At 44.2% G+C, this 21,128-nt stretch overlaps 1 protein-coding gene across 1 annotated transcript in view; it reads left to right on the top strand.

The window, feature by feature from the left end:
* LOC123510719 (argininosuccinate synthase-like) overlaps positions 1 to 20,807 on the top strand; it is a 61,118-nt gene extending 40,311 nt beyond the window's left edge. The window contains exons 7-10 of the mRNA XM_045266052.1: positions 2,978 to 3,123; positions 15,608 to 15,729; positions 19,101 to 19,177; positions 20,280 to 20,807. Coding sequence (XP_045121987.1) covers positions 2,978 to 3,123; positions 15,608 to 15,729; positions 19,101 to 19,177; positions 20,280 to 20,807 — 873 coding nt within the window. The remainder of the gene's footprint in view (positions 1 to 2,977; positions 3,124 to 15,607; positions 15,730 to 19,100; positions 19,178 to 20,279) is intronic.
* Positions 20,808 to 21,128: the final 321 nt, after the last annotated feature.

Raw genomic sequence — 21,128 nt, 5'->3', positions numbered from 1 at the left:
GATAACCGGTCCTTAGTATGTTCATGGAAACAAACGGAGGGCAGCACCGTCGATTCTAACCTTGAAGCATGTAAACAAAACATGAACAAACCCACCAAACAACGCTGTCCACGTCTCTGTGTTCATTCCAGTGTTTGATGCCTTTCGCCTCTATTGCTGTATATATAGAAAGAAAGGTCGTAGAGTTTGTGTTCACCAGCAATTATTACTCATTCATGCCAAAAGGTATGTACATTTTTTTTTTTTTTTCAGATTACTGAGCCGACACTCACCCACAACTTTGTTTGATGAATTAAATATTGTGGTGAACGTGATAAATGCATATAACAGTAATGTCTCATATAATATGCTATGTAGAACGCTCAAGTTGTAGATCACATAATGTTGAGCGCATAACAGAGGCATAAAGGCGTATATTCCTTACTATTTTTCTCAACCTAAACCTTCTAAAACCTTAATTTAACACAGCCTGTTCTCCTGCTATATACGCAATAGAGAGGTAGCTCCCAAAAGGTACTTGAATCTTCCATCACCTGAATCTCATGCACTTTATAATTCTGCCCAGAATCATGCCAAGTCTGTTCTTCAACTCGCCAAACACTCCTTCAGTAACAGGAGATGTCAAAATCTTTCACACTCCAGCTTCCAGAGTGACTTCTGGCATCTGGCTAAAAGCATCTCCATTAACTATACTTCATCTTTCCCTCATTTATTTAATCCTGATGGGCCGATGGTAATACTGCCATAATATGTCTCTAAAGACCATGCGTGCTTTGGGGTCCGAGGGGTCTCCAAGCGCACGGGTTCGAATCCTGTCCACGGTCCGAGTGTAGGTTGGGCTTCCTCACTCGGGGCAACGATTTCCTAGCGGGTGGGCTTTGAGATAGGAGGTACCCAAATAAGTATCCCCTTTAGCCCATAAATTCCCATGAAAAGCCCACATGGTATAAAAAAAAAAAAATCTTTGCTAACAACTCTTTTATGATTCTTCGTAATGACGTTTTCCATGCCCTCGCTGGCCTAAACCTTCGAAAGGTTTATGAACCTGATGGGATCCCTCCTATTGTTCTCAAAAACTGTGCCTCCGTGTTTGCACCTTGCCTGGCCGAATTCTTTCAACTCTGTGTATCGATCTCTACTTTTTCTTCTTTCTGGAACATTCAGCCTGTTCTTAAAACGAGTGACCGTTTTAATCCCTCAAACTACTGCCCTACAGTTTTGATCTCTTGCTTGTTTAAAGCCTTTAATCCATCCTCAATAGGAAGATTCTCAAACATCTGTCACTTCATAATCTTCTATCTGATCGCCAGTATGGCTTTCGTCAAGGCGGCTCTATTGGTGATCTGGCTTTCCTTACTGAGTCTTGGTCATCCTCTTTTAGAGAATTCGGTGAAACTTTTGCTGTTGTTTTACACATGAAAAGCCTTTGATAGAGTCTGGCACAAAGCTTTGATTTCAAAACTGCCCTCCTGCGATTTCTATCCTTCTCTCTGCAACTTTACCTCAAATTTCTTTCCTGACCATTTTATTGCAGCTGCAGAAGGCCACTGTTCTTCTAAATCTATTAACAGTAGTGTTTATCAGGGTTCTGTCCTGTCATCCACTCTTTTTTTTCTATTATTCATTAATCATCTTAACCAAACTTCTTGCCCTATCCACTCCTACGCTAATGATACCACCCTACACCTTTTCATGTCTTTTCAAAGACGACCCACCCATCAGAAAGTCAACAGATCACGCAAGGACGCAACACAACGCCTGACTTCTGATCTTTCTAAGATTTCTGATTGGAGCAGAGAAAACCTTGTGTGTTCAATGCCTCAAAAACTCAATTCCTCCATCAATCAACTCGACTCAACCTTCCAGATAGCTATCTCCTCTTCTTCATTGACACCCACCTGTCCCCCTCTTCTATACTGAATATTCTCGGTCTGACCTTTACTCATAATTTAAACTGTAAACTTCACATGTCATCTCTTGCCAAAATAACTTTTATGAAATTAAGCGTAAGCGTTCTGAGGCGTCTCAACCATTTTTTCTTGTCCCTCCAACTGCTAATTCTGTACGAGGGCCTTATCCGTCCTTGTATGGAGTACTCTTCGCATGTTTGGGGGGTTCCACTCTCACAGTTTTATCAGATAGGGCTGAATCAAAAGCATCTCGTCTGATGAACTCCCTTCCTATGACTGAATGTCTTCAGCCTATTTCTCACTACCGAAATGTTGCATCTCTTTCTATCTTTTATCGCTATTTTCATGCTAACTTCTCTACTGATCTTGCTAACTGCATGCCTCCCCTCCTCCTGCGGCCTCGTTGTATAAGGCTTTCTTCTTTTTTTCACCATTATTCTGCCCAACTCTCTAATGTAAGAGTTAACCAGTACTCTTTGCCATTCATACCTTTCTCTAGTAAACTCTGGAACTCCCTACCTGTTTCTGTATTTCCATCTTCTTTTAAGAGGGAGGTTTGAAGATATTTGTCCTTTTTATTTTGGCTGACCCTTTGACCTGCAAGGGGACTGGCAATTAAGTGGGTTTTTTTTTCTCTCTCTTTGTTGCCCTTGGCCAGTTTCCCCTCTTACATATAAATTGTCTTTTTATTCTTTCCAAATTCTCTTCTCTGACGAGATTTCTAATCACTTCATGGGGAACTGTGTGAAGCACACTCGTTCATATTGATTGATACGGTAGTATACTTTGAGACATGCACTGTGCACAGACAAGCCGAGGTTAATTTCTTTGTAAGTTATCTTACTCAATGACTGTGAGGCCATAATGTCATCCCTCACAGAATGACAAAACATTTTCCTGCAGGAACCATGATACCTACGATTCAGTTCTATATCTTGTGCTCGTTGCAAAGTTCATCATGAATTTCAATAGCTTAACAATCATATTGCCTCTGTGGCAATATATTTTTTTTTTGCCATTCCTTTTTCTGAACAACTCCTTTACAAATGTTGGCTTTCCATCCCCAGATCATTGCTCCGTGGAAAGATCCAGCCTTCTACGAGAGATTCCCAGGCCGACCTGAGTTGTTCGAGTATGCTAAGACTCACGGTATACCACTGCCAGTCACCCCGAAGTCACCTTGGAGCATGGACGCCAATATGGTGCACATAAGGTGACAGTAATAGTAGTGATGGTGGTGGTTGTGATGCTGCTGATAAAAAATGTTTAATTATTGATGTTATTTTCGCTGTAGTAGTAGTAGTAGTAGTAGTAGTAGTAGTAGTAGTAGTAGCAGCAGCAGCAGCAGCAGCAGCAGCAGCAGCAGCAGCAGCAGCAGCAGCAGCAGCAGCATTATTATTATTATTATTATTATTATTATTATTATTAGTAGTAGTAGTAGTAGTAGTAGTAGTAGTAGTCGTAGTAGTAGTAGTTGTTGTTGTCGATGTGGTAGTAGTGGTGGTAATCTAGCTATTTTCTTTTTTTTTATCTAGTTTGTCTTCACCAGGAATATTTTTCAACATTTATCACTTTACAATTGCTAAGTTAACATTCGCGGCCTTAGATCTAATTTTCAATCTGTAAAATTTCACCTCTCCATTACTACGGGGCAGGAGAATCCCCTTGCTCTGTTTTTAACTTGGGGGGTGCTGGTGGGGTTGCAGACATGGCGCTGGCCCGTCGGACCATTCCTGGGGTAAACCTTCGGAGGGTTCTACGTGTGGGCTCCAGGAACGTCTTGAGCCTTTCAGAGGATCGACGATTGCCTCATGTATCGGATGAGCTCAGTAGAGGATATGATGGGACTCTGAGACAAGGAGGCCTGGCAGTTGTGAGGGTTTTCTTACTTTTGGACAGGCATGAGCAATGGTCACCATGTCAAGGGGATAGCCATAAGCGTCTCCAGCAGACTGCAGCCGTCCGTTGTAGAGGTTACTATGGTTGATGAGCGTATAATACAATTAAGGCTGAAGCATAGTCTAGGTTTCATGTCTGTTGTTGTAGTATACCTCCTAGATGTGTGAAACTGAAGAGAAAGTTTTTTTACGCCATACTCGACTCTGTACAGGACCAGTGTCCCTGTCGTGATGAACTTATTGTCTTGGGCGACTTTAATTCTGTCACCGACACTGAAAGAGCTGGCTGGCTATGAGGTCCGTGTTGGTTTCTATGGCTCTGGTACCAAGAACGACAACAGCTATTTCTTCTGAATTTTGCAAGATTCAGAAAGTTGAGAATTGCAGGTTTTTCGCATCAGAGACCAGCGCTGCACTGCTGGACTTGGTATAGCAATGCCACTGTACCGCCGTGGTACAGTGGAACCATGCATGCTTTGTGGTCCAAGGGGTCTCCAAGCGCACTGGTTCGAATCCTGTTCACGGTCCGAGGGTAGGTTGGGCTTCCTCACTTGGGGCAACGGTTTCCTAGCGGGTGGGCTTTGAGATAGGAGGTACCCTAAAAGGTATCCCCTTTAGCCCATAAATTCCTGTGAAAAGCTCACATGGTATGAATAAAATAAAGAAAAAAAAAAGGGATAGCGAAGGAGATCAACCATATCCTTGTTAGTACTCGATGGAGGATCCTCCTGAACTGCAGGTTTTTTTTTGGAGTGCCGAGTTCTTTGCAACTGATGAAAGGCTTTTTTTTTTTTTTTGCTACACCCAAGTTTTATAACAGGTCCAGAAAGTTTCTAAGATGTGACCACACTGTGTTTTATCTTAAGAAATTGAAAGATTTGACATGCACCCAGGAGTATGCAGTGACAGTTTCCAATCGGTTTGGAGTGCTCGACACCCTTAAGGACCCGTTAGAACTATGGGATATCTTCAAACAGGAGAGACTTCAGCTATTAAGGAATGTGTTGGGGAGCGCCCAAGATCACGGAGTGGCTTCGCCTCGGCAGGGACGCTGAACAGTATATAGGAGAGTTACGCTGCCAGACTTGAAGAGAACTGCGACTAGTATAGGGCTCTGACACGTAGGACTAGAGCTCTCCTGAGGAGAGACAAGGAGAAATATGTCAGGAGTCTCACTGAGGATATACAGTGTAATTTAAGTGTTAATGACCTCCGACCTGTCTAGCCTGGAAAAAAATCCAAGTCTAGCATTTCAGGTGAGCGCTATCCGTACAGCAGATGGTCGCCTCGTATCGAACGCACGTGGGCAGATGGCTCGTTGGGCTGCGTACCTTGAGCAGATGTACACGGTGGATCCTCCAAGCGGACAGCTCCAAACTGCATGGTTACAGGAGGCAGTAGACAGCAACCGAAACAATAACTTACTCCCAGAGAGATCTAATAGTACTAGTTCAGGGGGTGCTGTGAACTTTCCATTAAAGCTAGTTGTGGTCTCGCTGAACGTTTCCCTTTGTGTCTCAACTCAAGGGGGCAGTCACAGCCTGCCCTTTAAAGACAACTCTCCTTCACACAAAACTACATGCACTTGCCACACACATACACCCATCACCTGAAAATCAAAATTTAAAAGTAAAATGGGTACTCAATCTTATGCCTCGGAGTCCCCTTTTTGGGAGGGGACCAAAAATGTCCCCAGGTCGGACGCCCTCTTGATAACGGCCCCAAATGACTTGACACCTCCCTCAACTTTTTCTACATTAACCTATGCAACCGTCCTATAGCTTTAATCTCTTCCTTGTCTAAAGCTTTTGAATCTATCCTGAATAGGAAGATTCTCAAACATCTGTCATTTCACAATCTTCTGTCAGATCGCCAGTATGGCTTCCGTCAAGGTCGCACTACTGGTGATCTGGTTTTCCTTACGGAGTCTTGGTCATCCTCTTTTAAAGATTTCGGTGAAACTTTTGCTGTAGCGTTAGACATATCAAAAACTTTTGATAGAGTCTGGCATAAAGCTTTCATTTCCAAACTGCCCTCCTACGGCTTCTTTCCTTCTCTCTGCAACTTTATCTCAAGTTTCCTTTCTGACCGTTCTATTGCTGCTGTGGTAGACGGCCACTGTTCCTCTCCTATATCTATTAATAGTGGAGATACTCAGGGTTCTGTCCTGTCACCCACTCTCTATTATTCATTAATGAAGTTCTTAACCAAACTTCTTGCCCTATCCACTCCTACGCTGAAGATACCACCTTACATCTTTCCATATCGTTTCAGAGACGACCAACCCTTCAGGAAGTCAACAGATCACGTAGGGACGCCACAGAACGCCAGACTTCCGATCTTTCTAAGATTTCCGATTGGGGCAGAGAAAATCTAGTAGTTTTCAATGCCTCAAACACTCAATTCCTCCATCTATCAACTTGACACAACCTTCCAGACGACTATCTCCTCTTCTTCAATGACACTCAACTGTCTCCCTCTTCCACAGTGAATATCCTCGGTCTGTGTTTTGCTCATTATCTTAACTAGAAACTTCACATCTCAACTCTTGCTAAAACAGCTTCTATGAAGTTAGGTGTTTTCAGGCGTCTCCACCAAATTTTCTCGCCCCTCCAACTTCTTACTCTGTGTAAGGGCCTTATCCGCCCTTGTATGGTGCACTCTTCGCATGTTTGGGTGTTCCAGTCACACACTTTTACTAGATAGGGTGGAATCTAAAGCTTTTCGTCTCATCAGCTCCCCTCCTTTGACTAACTGTCTTCATTCAGCCTCTTTCTCACCGCCGAAATTTTGCATCTCTTTCTATTTTTTATCGCTATTTTCATGCTTACTGCTCTACTGATCTTACTAACTGCATACCTACCTTCCTCCTGCGGTCTCGCTGCACAAGGCTTTCTTTTTCCTCTCATCCCTATCTTGTCCAACTCTCTAACACAAGAGTTAACCAGTACTCTCAGTCATTCATCCCTTTCACTGGTAAACTGGAACTCCCTGTATCTGTATTTTCGACTTCCTACAACTTGTCTTCTTTTAAGAGGGAGGTATCGAGGCATTTGCTTGTCAATTTTGGCTGACACTTTCCCACTTTTTAGAGAGCCAGCACTCAAGTGAGCCTTTTTCTTCAATATTTTTTTTTTTTTGCCGCTAGCCCTCTCCCCTACATATATATATATATATATATATATATATATATATATATATATATATATATATATATATATATATATATAAAATATGGCATTCAGGTACTATTACCCCTGACTGGAAAAAGGGGTTGATTATCCCTATCTGGAAGAATAAAGGGAACCGTCAATACTGCGACAACTACCGCGATATAACACTGCTCAGCGTACAAGAAAATGTGCTTTCCCATTTGCTGATGATGCGTATCTGCAGTCACCTGCTGAAACACCATAGACCTGAACAGTCTGGGTTCACGGCCAGTAAGTCAACACCTGACCGGATCCTAGTGCTTCGCGTAGTGGTGGAGCGCTGGCATGAGTATCAACAAGTGATGCTTGCAACCTATGTTGATCTCAAGAAGGCGTTTGTTTCAGGGATCTTCTACATCTCCGTAGAATTCTTGCAATGATTATTGGTGTTTTAACTGGTGTCTACTCCGGGACTGTGAGTGCTGTGAAGTGTAAAGAGAGTGTGTATAGTTTTTTTTTCTGTGAATACGGGAGTGAGGCAGGGATGCGTGCTTGCTCCATCACTTTTTAACACTTCCATGGGCAGAGTTGTAGACCAAAGTCATTGTGTATTATCTGTCTGCAATACAGAGATGATGCAGTAATCTTTGCTGAGTCACTGGAGGTTCTGATAATGGTTCTTGACGCACTGCATGAGGTGGTGAATCCCTCGGGACTCCAGGTTTCCTGGCCCAAGACCATGGTTCTGGTGTTTGGAGGCTTACGGGATGAAACAGTACAGTCTGTCCGTGCGTGTGGCAAGGACATTGAGATCTCGGGAAAGTTCACATATCTTAGTAGTGTAGTGCACAACAACGGTGTTTCGAGCCAGTATTTGGCGTTGTCGGTACCTGTGCAAAAGGACGAAGATTAGGATCTTCAAGTCGCTGGTTATTTCTGTCTTACACTATGGCTGTGAGACATGGAAGGCCAACACTGATCTAAAGAGACGTATTGATGTCTTTGGTGCTAGATGCCTTCGCAGGATCATGAGGTACCGCTGGTATGACTTTGTATCAAATCAGCAATTGGTCCGTGAGACTGAGTCGATGGATGGATGGATGGATTTTAATTTTAGGCGCCGCAACATCAACGGTCATATGGGGGCACTACGATATTTTATATATTCTGTAGTTTATTAAAACTAAAATTAATTAAAAACAATAAAAGCGAAGGCCACTAGAAATACTAAAAATACGATAAAATTAAATAAAACATTAAAAACATATATAATAAAAATAAATAAAAGTCACACATCGGGAGAGGCCAGCTTCTCCCAGGAATTTGAAAAATCATGGCCTGGGGTCAGACATGCTGGTCCAAGCACCTGTGCGATATAGTAGACACCGCTATCTCTACCACGACACCGGTAGAGCGATAGCGGTGTCGTAACTCGATCAAACTAGGGCACTCTACCAGCACGTGCCGCACGGTGAGCGGTACCAGGCAGTCTTCACAGTAAGGCTGAGCGTCCCTGGTCAACAGCTACCTTTGTGTAAGGTACGTGTGACCTATGCGCAGTCGCGTCAATAAAGTCTGTGCACGGCGATGCCGGACATGGGAGTATGTCCACTAAGGGATAGAAGAAGTAGTGAGCTCTCCCATTTTTCGAAGTTGCTAGCCCCGTTAGCCATCTTCTCTGCCAAATTGCTGCAACTGCCTCACGAATTACAGGAAATACATCTCGGAACGGAATAGGGGCAGGAGATGGAGCGCGACTTGCTGCCTCTTTAGCGAGGAGGTCTGCGTGTTCATTCCCTGGAATACCAACGTGACCAGGGACCCAGCAGAACCCAACACGATATCCTCTTCTGGTAAGTAGGTATAGCCACTCTAGGGCTGATAAAACCAATGGGTTAAGGAGATAGTGGAAAGAGAGCAGTAAGAGCACTGCGAGTCACTAAAAATTGTAAAAGACGAAACCGGGAGAGTAAAATGATCTGTAAAGCTAGGACTATGGCAGACAGCTCCGCAGTAAGACGGATGCCACTGAAGGAAGGCTGCCAGACCGATAAAAAGAGGAAAACAACACTAAATCCAACGCCTGCGTCGGATTTGGAACCATCAGTAAAACAGGGATATCATCAGAATGGATAAAAAAGTGTTCTAAAACCGTGTGTGGGACAGAGCTGGCAGAAAATCCTTCTTGCCATCCATGGTAGGAGGGCATAATGAGATAACAGGAAGCTGCCAATAACCAACTCGTGGGAGACGGAAAGAGTACACAGGAGTGGGGTCGATAGATAAGTCCGCCATGAGATTTGCCACTCGAAGGCCAAAAGGTTTAGGTAGACTCGGTCGAGTGACATACGCCTGCGAACGCGAGTCCCGCAATATTGACACACAAGTGACAGAATCGGGAAGACGGTGGGTGAGAAAACCAACACCGGAGCATCGAAGACTGGCGCCGGAGGTCGAGCGGCCAGAAACCAGCATCCACTAGAAGGCTAGGTATTGGAGATGTCCGAAATGCACTCGTAGCCAAGCGGACCCAGCATGATGCACGGGATCAAGCGTGCGTAATCGTGCATCCGTTGCGGATGAGTAGATCTCACAGCTGTATTCCAGCTTGGGAAGTATAAGTGTACGGTGAAGCAGAAGCAACGTGTCCCTGTCCGCACCCCAAGAGGTGTGACTTAAAACCCGAAGAAGGGATAATGCCTGCCGACAAGACACCTTAAGAGAACGGAAATGGGGAACCCAGGTGAGACGGTTGTCAAATAAAAGGCCATGATATCGAGTCGCCTCCACGCATGAGAGGCGTCTATTGGCGAGGTATAAATCCGGGTCTGGATGGACACCACGGTTGCGACAAAAATGCATGGCTACGGTCTTGGAGGAGGAGAATCGAAAATCGTTCATGTTGGCCCAACTGGACACCAGTGGAGCCTGCGCTCAATCAGTGGCATCCTAGCAGCAGCAAAAGAAATACATAAATCATCAACATATAAGGAGCTGTGAATGCCATCTGGAAGAGTATCTATCACACCATTAATGGCGACTGCGAATAGTGTAACACTAAGAATACTTCCCTGTGGGGCACCATCATTTAGGGCAGTAGCCTCGGAGAGAACACTCCCAACTCGAACCCGTAAAAGACGTCTGGATAAAAACTGCTGAAATAGGAAGGTGGCCACGAAGGCCCAAATTAAACAAAGACTGTAAAATGCCATGACACCAAGCCGTGTCGTAGGCCTTCTCCAAGACAAAAGAGCATCAGTAGTATACCTCATCTTTCGGAAGCCGTACTGTACCGATGACTAGTACTTCCCCCTCTCCAAGTACCACATGAGTCTTACATTTACCCTCTTTTCTAACACTTTACAAATGCAGGATGTCAAAGATATAGGACGGTAGTTCGTAGCCTGGAGATGATCTTTCCCAGGCTTCGGAAATGGGAGAACCACTGCCACAGCCCAAGAAGATGGAACGTCACCGGTATGCCAAATCATATTATAAAGATTTAATAAAAAGTTAAAAGCACGGTCAGACATGTGACGCAAGAAGGCATAAGGAATGTCATCTGGACCAGGAGAAGAGTCATGACACTGGGACAAAGCAGTCCGCAACTCGGAAGCAGAGAAAGGGACATTATAAGACTCCTCCAGCGGAAGAAAAGTTTATGCCGAGAGATTCCATTCTCTGGCGGTGACGTGCGCCCGGGCTGCAGGATGCCTCCGGGAAACACTGACAAAGTGCTCCGCGAAGAGGTCGGCGACAGTCCTAGGGTCTGCCACCGTTCGCCCAGCAGACAACAAAACTGGTGGGGAGGAGCAGAATACTTCCCAGCAATTCGGCGGACTTTGTTAAAGACATCCGTAAGAGGGGTGTGGACATTAATGGAAGACACATAAGCTTTCCAAGAGGCTCTTTGTGCCTCTTTCAAAACGCGGCGGGCCCGAGCTCGGCAGCGCCGAAAAGCTTCCAGGCACTGCGGGTCCCCACGATGTCGCCGGAGACGAGAGAAAGCCGCCCGTTTCTCTTGCACAGCTTTAGTGCATGCTGTGTTCCACTAAAGAATGGGACGCTTAGTAAAGCGTCCTGACGTCCTAGGGATTGTCTGAAGCGCTAAGGGTAAAATAATCAACAGCCTCAAGTAGAAAAGTCAGCCAGCGGAGATAAAGAGCTAAGGTCTGTGAATCGAGGCCAATCTGTCTTGTCTAAAACCCAGCGTGGAGGCCGGGACTGTGGCTCAGAGTTCACAGATTCCAATAAAATCGGAAAGTGGTCACTACCGTGTAAATCCGGTAGGACCCGCCAATTAAAATCAAGGAAAGAATTAAATGTAGAGATAGAAAGATCGATAGCTGTAAAAGTCCCAGTAGGACTGTGGAAATGTGTAACATCCCAGAATTTAAAACCTCCAATCCCTCATCCTCAATAAAAGAACCGATTAAAACCCCACGAGGATTACTAGCACCTTCATCCCACAATGGGTGACGGCCGTTAAAATCTCCCAACAAAAGAAAAGGCGGAGTCAGCTGACGCACCAGGCCGTCAAGCTCACCCCTGGAGACAGGAAGCCGAGGAGGGAGATATAAACTGCAAATAGTGTAGGATCGTCCCATAAAACCTTAACAGCAACCACCTGAAGGGAGAGTTGAGTTGCAGGGGACAACAGGTATATGTCCTGACGGACTAGAATAGCTGTGCCACCGTGGTGGCCCTGGTCAGGAAAAGGAGTGCTAAAAAAGGCACGATAGCCAGGAGGACTAGAATAAGTACTATCACCTAGCATAGTCTCTTGTAGAGCTACACAGGCTGGAGAGAACTCCGACAATAAAGCTCGGAGTTCCCCACGAGGCGCGAAGGCCTCTACAGTTCCACTGTAGAAGCTTGAAGATGACTATTTGGGTGCAGTGGACGGGCGAGCCTTTTGAAGGGCTGCCCGTGACTGACCTGACTAGAAATAATCAACCGACGAGTAGACACCGAGAGTTGAGATGTGCTGGGTCGTTGGACCGCAGCCTTTCGGCCTACCGGTGAGTGATGCGAACCATCATCACTCCTACCGGTCATTGGAGGACGAAGGTCAGGCTGGACTGCACTTTTTGACATAGCGGGTCCACGAGGGACGGCTGTGACAATATCATCGGACGTCTCCATGCCAAGGCCGTCTTCATCACAAGAAGCCTGATCTGAGACAGAGGGTGTCACAGGAGGCTGAACAGAAACTACTGGAGCCACCCTAGTAGAGCGGTCCCTGGAGAACTCACGATTATGTGCACCGGGAGAAACCTTACACTGCTTAGGCTGAGCTAAATCTAACGACTCCGCAGAGCCGCGGTGCTGTTTAGTCATGCTCTTCAAAGGCTTAGGCGATACAGGTGGCAAATGGACATCCACTACATGGGTGACTTTGGTCAAGTCCGTATTATTCTCGTCACTTCTTACAGATGACTCAACTGAGTCATCAGACAAAAGAGCAAACCTGTTAGCTAGATGAACAGGACCACCCGCCCCAACAGAGCGAGAGGTAGCAGAAGTTGTCTTTGGACTGGCAGACTCAGCTGAAGAGCGTGCGGCCAATGAAGCATAGGATGTCGCACCAGTACCGGCCTTCTGGCGGTACAGGAGTTCACGGCGGGCGCTACCTAGGCTGGTGAACTGAGTGTTAGCAAGCTGTAGAATGTCCTGCTCCAGGCGATACCTAGGGCATTGCCTGGAACGTACCTGGTGAGCATCCCGGCAATGGAAACAATAAGCTGCAGCATTGCAATGCTCCTCAGAATGTGAGTCTAGTGCAGAGCAATTACCACATCGAGAAGCTTTTACAGGAGCTTTTGCCGTGACCGTACCATAGCACAAGAAACACTGAAGAGGACGGGAAATAAAACGCCTCACCCTAAGATTAATAGGTCCGATATTAACACGGTCAGGGAGGGTGGAGCCAAAAAAAGGTGAGAAGGACCATGTTGGAGGAGTTCCTCATCTTAGTCACCTTTTGACTGAGCTAGGACACATTGCTAGTATTTCCTCCTCTGGAAATTCATAAAGGTCTTGACTATAAACACAACCTTTGCTATAATTAAAGGTGGGATGAGCCTTAACAGTCTCAAACATGCTGTCAGAAGGGCATGGGAGATGTTGCATATATAATATCATTAGCTCCCACTAGCACCCCTTACCATATTTCTTGAGGTTTCCCTCAGGAATCGTGCCGATTTCTTTGGACAAGTACCGGGAGGCATGGATGAAATTCCACGCCCATTTCTATAGTAGGCCACAAACCAACGAGGAGGCGGGATCTGGCGGACCTCAGGAACTGAATTCTCGAAATAGTTTTCAAAAACATTTGGGATGTAATCCATGTCACTGTCTGAAATATTACGTGACTGGAGAAATTCAGTTTTAAAGCCATGGCCGGCAGAGATACTATATGTTCATAAGCCAAACGGGCTTCATCACAAGACATAAACGTCACATAGCAGCGGTTAGAAGGGAAGTCCTTATCATAAACCAGTCGAATGCGAAAAACCGTACCATACGCCTTGAAAAGTGAGTGCAAGGCATGATAGGAAAATGATAGATTAACATTTACCATCACAAGGGAGTCATATGCAGCAGAAATGCATCCCTCAGAAGAACTTCCAGAACAGGAGACTGCTGTGGGAGGCCCTTGTGGAGGGATGGATGGATGTATTTTGTTTAAGGCGCTGCAACGGCTGAGGTCATTTGGCGCCTCTTCAATAATTTAAAAAGACAGAGCAGTTAAAAAAATATATAAAGGCAGTTAAAAACAGTAGAGTATCTAAAAACTAAAAAAGACAATAAAACTAAATAAAATATTAAAATGCATATTATGAAATAAGTATAAAATTCAAAGCTTTGGGAGAAGCCCGGCTTCTCCCAAAAACCTAAAAACGTCATGGCCCTGGGCCAGACAGTCTGGTCCAAGGACCTTTGAGATATAATAGACACCGTCTTAAGTCAGTCAAACTGGGGCACTCCACTAGTAGGTGCCGCACCATAAGCGGCACCAAGCAGTCATCACAGTAAGGTTGAGGGTCCCTGGTCAGGAGGCACCTTTGTGTAAGGTACGTGTGACCTATACGAAGTCGCGCCAATAAAGTCTGTGCACGGCGATCCCGGACATGGGTATAAGTCCACTGAGGGAGTGTGGAAGTAGTAACCTCTCCCATTTTGAAAGTTGCGACCCCGTTAGCCATCTCCTCTGCCAAAGTGCTGCAATCGCCACACGAATTGCATGAAATATATCTCGAAACGGAACAGCGGAAGGAGACGGAGCGCGACTTGCTGCCTCTTTAGCGAGGCGGTCTGCGTGTTCATTCTCTGGAACACCAACATGACCAGGGACCCAACAGAACCCAACACGATATCCTCGTTGGGTAAGAAGATATGGCCGCTCCAGGGCTGATAAAATCCAAGGGTTAAGGGAGACAGTGCAAGAAAGAGCAGTAAAAGAGCACTGCGACAGTCACTAAAAATTGTAAAAGACGAAACTGGGAGAGTAAAAATAATCCGTAAAGCTAAAACTATGGCAGACAGCTCCCGCAGTAAAGACGGAGGCTACCGAAGGAAGGCTGCCACACCGATAAAAAGAGGGGAAAACCACACTAAATCCAACGCCTGCGTCAGATTTGGAACCATCAGTAAAAACGGGGATATCATCAGAATGGATAAAAAAGTGTTCTAAAAACCGTGTGCGGTACAGAGCTGGCCATCTATAGCAGGAGGGCATAATGAAACAACCGAGAGCCGGATGAGTCACCGCAAAAATGCTCCGTAACCCCGTCTCTTTTATCATATACGAAAGTTCTAGTGAAGCACTCCCGTTATTCCCTGGCGAAAAAGTCTTGAGTGTGGCGATGTGACAAGTACAGTTGAAGTTAACTCCATGTCCACACCAAGTACTAGTGCATACTGCTCTCGACACGTAACATTAACTGATCTATATAGAGGACATGAATGCCTTCATCCTACAATTAAAGTAGAATTGTCAGAGCTTCCCACTGTCCCACGTATTTACAATCACTAACGGCACCAGACATGTCTCCGTGATCTCTTCTTTTTTATCTTTAATGCAATGACCTAATATAATGGTAGACAGTACTATCTTCATTCTTATTTATTAAATAGTATGGCACGCACCTTGGTTATCGTACCGCAGTAAACCATTCGCTCACAACTTATGCTTACGGTCGACTAACCTCCAATTACCATAATCAGCCATGTGGGCATTTTTGCGGGCAAAGTGTGCAGACTTTGCCCGGGAAGGGCACAGCCTGCCGAGCACAGTTCGACCGTATGGACCTGCTATAAGTAAACTTGAATAAATCTCTATCTCCCTGTATGGTTTCTCTATCTATCAAATTGTTTATCACAGTTTTGTTTCCCTTGACCGGTTTTTCTTACATTAAAAAAAGAATACATTTGTAAATAAGCTGTTATGTAATAGGCTTGCATAAACATTTTTATCCTTCTAATGGTCTCTTAGTCCCCAGATTCTAAATAGCTTAAATAAATCTTGCTCGTTCCTGTGGTCTCTTCGCCCCTAGATTATGAGTAACTGGATGTATCTCGTTCACAGATGCTTGTATTCATGCTCCTCTTGTATTCCTCAAAACAATTAACCATTATATTGCAGTTACGAGTCTGGAGTGTTGGAGGATCCTGCTGCTGCCCCTCCATCCACCATTTACCAGATGACCACCAACCCAGAGCAAGCACCCGACGTTCCGCAATGTCTCATTCTTACCTTCCGCCGTGGTAAGTTACGTCCACCCACCCACCCACCCACCCACACAGACAGACAGACAGACACACACACACACACTGTACTTGTAGAAATAAAAGTAGTGATTTGTTAACAAAAAACACGTGTAATACAAAAATGTTACAATCTCGTTTTTTGTCCAAGTCAAGAAAAAAAGAAAAGTAAAAAAAAAAAAAACGACCTACGTCAGCCAAAGTGAGCTGACGTGTGGCCCTTTCCTCTGCTGGCTTATTTTTTTTTTTATGTAGGAGGGAAGCCTGCCAAGGACAACTAAATATTAAAAAAAAACGGCCCACTTGAGTGTTGGTTCCCTTAAAGAAAAGTGAAAAGTTAGCCGAAATTAAGGAACAAATGTCTTGACACCTCCTTCTTAATTAAAAGAAGTCAAGTCGTAGGAAGATGGAAATACAAAAGCAGGCAGGGAGTTCCAGAGTTTACCAGAGAAACGTATGAATGATTGAAAGTACTGATTAACCTCTTGTGTTAGAGTTGGACAGAATAGGGATGAGAGGAAGAAAGCATAGTGCAGCGAGGCCGGAGGAGAGGAGGTATGTAATTAGCAAGGTCAGTACAACAGTTAGCATGAAAATAGCGATAAAAGATAGAAAGGGATGCAACATTTCGGCGGTGAGAAAGAGGCTGAAGACAGTCAATCAGAGGAGGGGAGTTGATAAGACGAAAAACTTTTGATTCCACCTTATCTAGTAAAATTGTGAGTGGAACGTCCCCAAACATGCAAAGAGTACTCCATACAGAGATGGATACGCCCTTGAACTGAGTTGGCAGTTGGAGGGGCGAGAAAAATTGGCGGAGACACCTCAGGACGCCTAACTTCATAGAATCTGTTTTAACAAGAAATGAGATGTGAAGTTTACAGTTAAGATGCCTCAAACCTGAGGAGGTATTATGCTGAATTTCCCTGGAATGATTACTGTTTCCATGTCAGAGACCCAACTGAAGGTTAATCTTGAAGGTTAATTGCAGGGTATGGGTACGACAGGCATGGCATGTTGAACAACAGACTTTGCATGATTTTGGGCAGAAATATAAAGTGGATGAGATTCAGGAGATGGAAGGCTCAAGTACCTTTTGTGGGTAACCTCTGTCATGTATAGCAAGAGAAAAGGCTGTTAAACCAAAATTTAGAAACTTTAGGTTGAGAAAAAGAATGAGGATGGCCTTTATGCCAGACACTAGCACCTCCGTTGTACGTTCAGCGCACAGAGATGGGTCTCTGACACGGAAACAGTAATCATTCAAGGGAAAATCAGCATAATACCTCCTCAGGTGCCCCCATCTGGCAGAGGTAAAACGCCACAGGCACAACGCTTTGGCAGATCCTGAGGAGGGACTGGAGAAATAGGACAAGATACAGAAATGCGATTGTGATCGAAGGAGCCTAACGGACAAGATAGGGTAACAGCATAAGTTAAAGGATTAGAGGTAAAGGAAAAGATAAAGAATGTTGGGCGTATCTCTAAGACGGTCAGGGGTACAAGTAGGGTGTCGCACCAGTTGCTCTACGTCATTGAGGATAACAAAGTTGAAAGTTAGTGCACCAGGATAGTTAGTGAATGGAGAGGAAAGCCAAAGCTGATGGTGAACATTGAGATCTCCGCGAAAGGGTAGAAGGACAGAAAGCAGTAGCAATTGCACTAGCAGTAGGAGTGGTAAGGGTAGCTATGGTGACAATGGACAGGCGTTATAGAGCAAGCAAGGGTGATAACAAGCATTAGTACGTCACACAAAAGAAAAGACGTCACTACAAATCTGACAGAAGATACAATAATCATATACTTATATAATGATAGAAGAACATTAGAAGTTGATAATAAACTCACTTCAGTAAAACCAAAATGTACGGACTCATAGGTTGTCATATTTCTCATACTTCAAAGAAACGAAAAAAACAGTTCATCTTGTTGCATCTGCTGTTCTCTTTCTTGCTTGATTTGTGGGTATAAGTGGCCCTCAATTTGCCTTTTTCTTTTAAGAAGTATCAATTAATTCTGTAAACGATTGAATTCCTTGGTCTGGCTATACAACACAGTAAGATGAGGAGGCGTCTAGGTATCCTTCCATAGTGGCGATCAGATGAGAAACCAGTTAATTTGCATGTGCATAGTGACCCGACTTCCTCTCCCTCCTCAAGGAAAATTACGCCTCAATTCAAAGAGAAATGACGTCTGACCTGATATGCCACATCGTCATAAATGTTACATGAAATGCTTTCATTTGATTTCGTATATAACACTTATTTTTATCACCTGCTGTTTAATGAAAAAAAAGTCACAATATTCTTAGGGCGCTGTTTGCTGATAATACTATGATTAAAGAACCGTGAGTAGTATAAGATGAATGTTTTGGTTGGATATCTGGTAGAATGTGTGAGCGACACCCGACGAGTCAGTACAATTTGGTTTTACTACGTATAATGAGAAGTGAGAACACTTAAGTGAAAAAAAAAAAAATCACCTTTTGGTACATCTGGGAAATAACCGGAGTGCTGCGTCGGAAATGGATGGGTGAGCTTCTAAACTCGGCGAACAGGGAGAAGATTCCCCAGCGCTTCTCACTCTACAGCAGTGGTTCTTAACCTGGGACGCGCGCCCCCCTAGGGGTGCGTGGGTGATTTCCAGGGGGGGCACGAGCCTCAGGTGAAAAGTAGAAGTTTTTCCATTTATGGGTTATTTTCATGACAAGAGCTCGTTGCTATCAAAACCAAGTACAAAAACCGCCTGAACGTTGAAGGGGACTTACGTTGTGCACTCTCAAGCTTTCGACCAAGTATTCAAGATCTGGTAGCTTAGAGCTGTGTCAAATATCTTACTAACCATGTATTCAAGATCTGGTAGTGTCAAATATCTCACTAATGTAATTCATGCTTAGTAAATAGACTAAAAAGCCATTTTTTAAAATTTTCTTTTTAAATCTGGGAGTGAAATTCGTCTATAGATGCAAGGGGGCGTGGAGGCAAAGAGCAGTTCCTAGAGGAGGCATGGTAGTGAAAAGGTTAAGAACCACTGCTCTACAGAGTTAAAAGGTCCGCGGTTTACCCTCCCAATTGGACTGTTTCTGCTAAGAGTTGGCAGGAAAAAAATAATAATCGCTGGTTGGCGGGTTTTGGGCTGTTTTTTGCATATAAAGTCGCGGCATATTAGGCGGAATAGCTTCAAATTTCGAAAACACTTGATACATTAGCACTCGGTCGTGATAATCCTTAAGAAGGATTATCATGACAGGACTTTGATCTCAGTACGGCCCCGGCCTGACTTCCCAGCATGTTCACACCCTAATAACATACGTTGGGATATAATTAATTGACCTGTGGGTCATGCCACACCTTACAAGGTCTACCTCTCAGCATCTCTGAGGAGATTGTCACCTCCCACTGCCAGACACTGTTGGTCCATTGTTGTGTTCAGACCTAAAATAGCTTGTGTAAGTGTTGCAGTTAAAGTGGGCAAGTGGGCGAAATATGGAAAAAAAAAAAAATCTAAGAAAGAATGAGAAAAAGAAGATGGTCTCTGAGAATGGATTGTCTGTGTACCTGGCGACGACTCTGTTGCAGCGTGCAAGTTCTGTAAGACAACAATTAGAGTTCACCAAAGTGATCTTGTTAATCATACTTTAACGGAGAAACACAGAAAAAATGCAGCCCCATTTTCGAACATGAGAACGTTATTTCAGACTGGTGCAACAAAAGCAAGTACCAACAAGTGTAAAAACTTCTGAACTGAAATTAGCAGCTCACATTGCTTGCCATTCAAGTGTAAAAACGATCGATCATTTGGCTGAACTTGTGGAAATATTTCTTAGAACATATAACATAGAACAAAGTGTACACCACTAGTCAACAAGATCCTGTATGCTGAAGGAACTGTGCAGTGATATCGGTGTTGATGCTTACTCACATATAAATGATGAAAGCACAGACATCAAAAAGAAGAAATTGTGTGTTGTTGTTTGCTATTCCAGCCACACGAAGAAAAAAAATATCACTTCGTATCTGGGTTTGGTGAAAATGGATAAAGGCACAGCTGAGGTGGTCACATCTTGACTGGACTTCTTAGAAAATCATGCAAAACTTAATGTAAAAAAATGCATTGGTTTTTGGCAACGGATGGGCGCAACACTATGTCCGTCATATCAAGATTACGTGCGATAAATCAAAATATCAAATGTGACGCACATCAAGTGCATCTGCCGACCCAGGGGCCAAATGACCAAATTTTGGTAAAATGTGTTTCGCCTGCTGTAAAAGGTTGTGAAGTGCCATTGGAGTCTATGGACATATAAAATCAATTTCTGGGTGCACAACCTTGCAAAAGGTTACTGGAAGCAAGATATTTGGCAAAATCCAAGATGGCCGCCACCGATGTCTGAAAATATACAAACTGTCATAACTTTGCAACTATTTGCGATAGAAACATGAATGAAAGTTCGTTTTCTATGTTTTGATATTCGAGGAGTCTGATTTTACAACTACAATGAAAAAAATGCATAAAACTGCCACATTTCCATTTTGAAAACTCTCCTTCAGAACCAAAGTGACAAAAGTGTTCTGCAACTACAAGTTGGAGAGGCCCGCCCACATCTGGAGGTACTGAAAGCACAACTGGCGAAATTTGAGGAGTCATTCGACAAATTTCCAACAGGCGTGTTTTGGAGGAACTTTTTGACGATGACAGATATCCTTCAAAGATTCATCTTCTATCAGAGGGAAGCGAACTGGAAGGGACATTTACACGAGTGTGCAAACATGCTTCCTTACCTTGCGGCAGCTGGGCATTACAAGTATGCCCAGCAATCATTGCCCCTGTACTTGGCTGAGATGAAAAACCTGTCCGATTCCGCACCAGATGTAGAAACACAGTTCATGGAGGGATCGTTCGTTGGAAGACACGCTGCAGGCGAGCACAATGGAGTTTCCCAGATATGCTCCTGGAGCAAACTTTCAATGCTGATGCGAAAGAAGCAAGCGGACTGGACGGGATTACGCTCAACAAAGCTGCTCGAAGTAAATGGGTTTACACAAAACCTATCACTGCAAGTGTATCTGCCGAACTGAGGTCAATGCTGCATCTCAACAGCACGCAGCCACACCATGAGTCAGGTCCCAAGCGCGTAGCACATGATAATGAATTGGTCACTAAAATTGTAGCAGCCATTGAAGTGAATCCATACACATCAACTTCGATGAACCTCATCAATATAACCAGTGGAGAATGTGCAGATGACACCGTGAAAAATCACCTGACATCTGTGAAGGAATTGGGAACAAAGGCCTTGAACGATGCTCTGGAAAGCAAGAAGTCTGCAACTGTCAAGGTAAACCTTCAAACCTTCCATACACAAAACCAGAAACCCAAAAAGACCAAGACAAAAGCTT

Source organism: Portunus trituberculatus, chromosome 30 (assembly GCF_017591435.1).
Source record: "Portunus trituberculatus isolate SZX2019 chromosome 30, ASM1759143v1, whole genome shotgun sequence".
NCBI classification, from domain to species: Eukaryota; Metazoa; Arthropoda; class Malacostraca; order Decapoda; family Portunidae; genus Portunus; species Portunus trituberculatus.
Note: the sequence above shows the minus strand (reverse complement) of the source record. Positions and strands in the feature narration are given on the sequence as shown.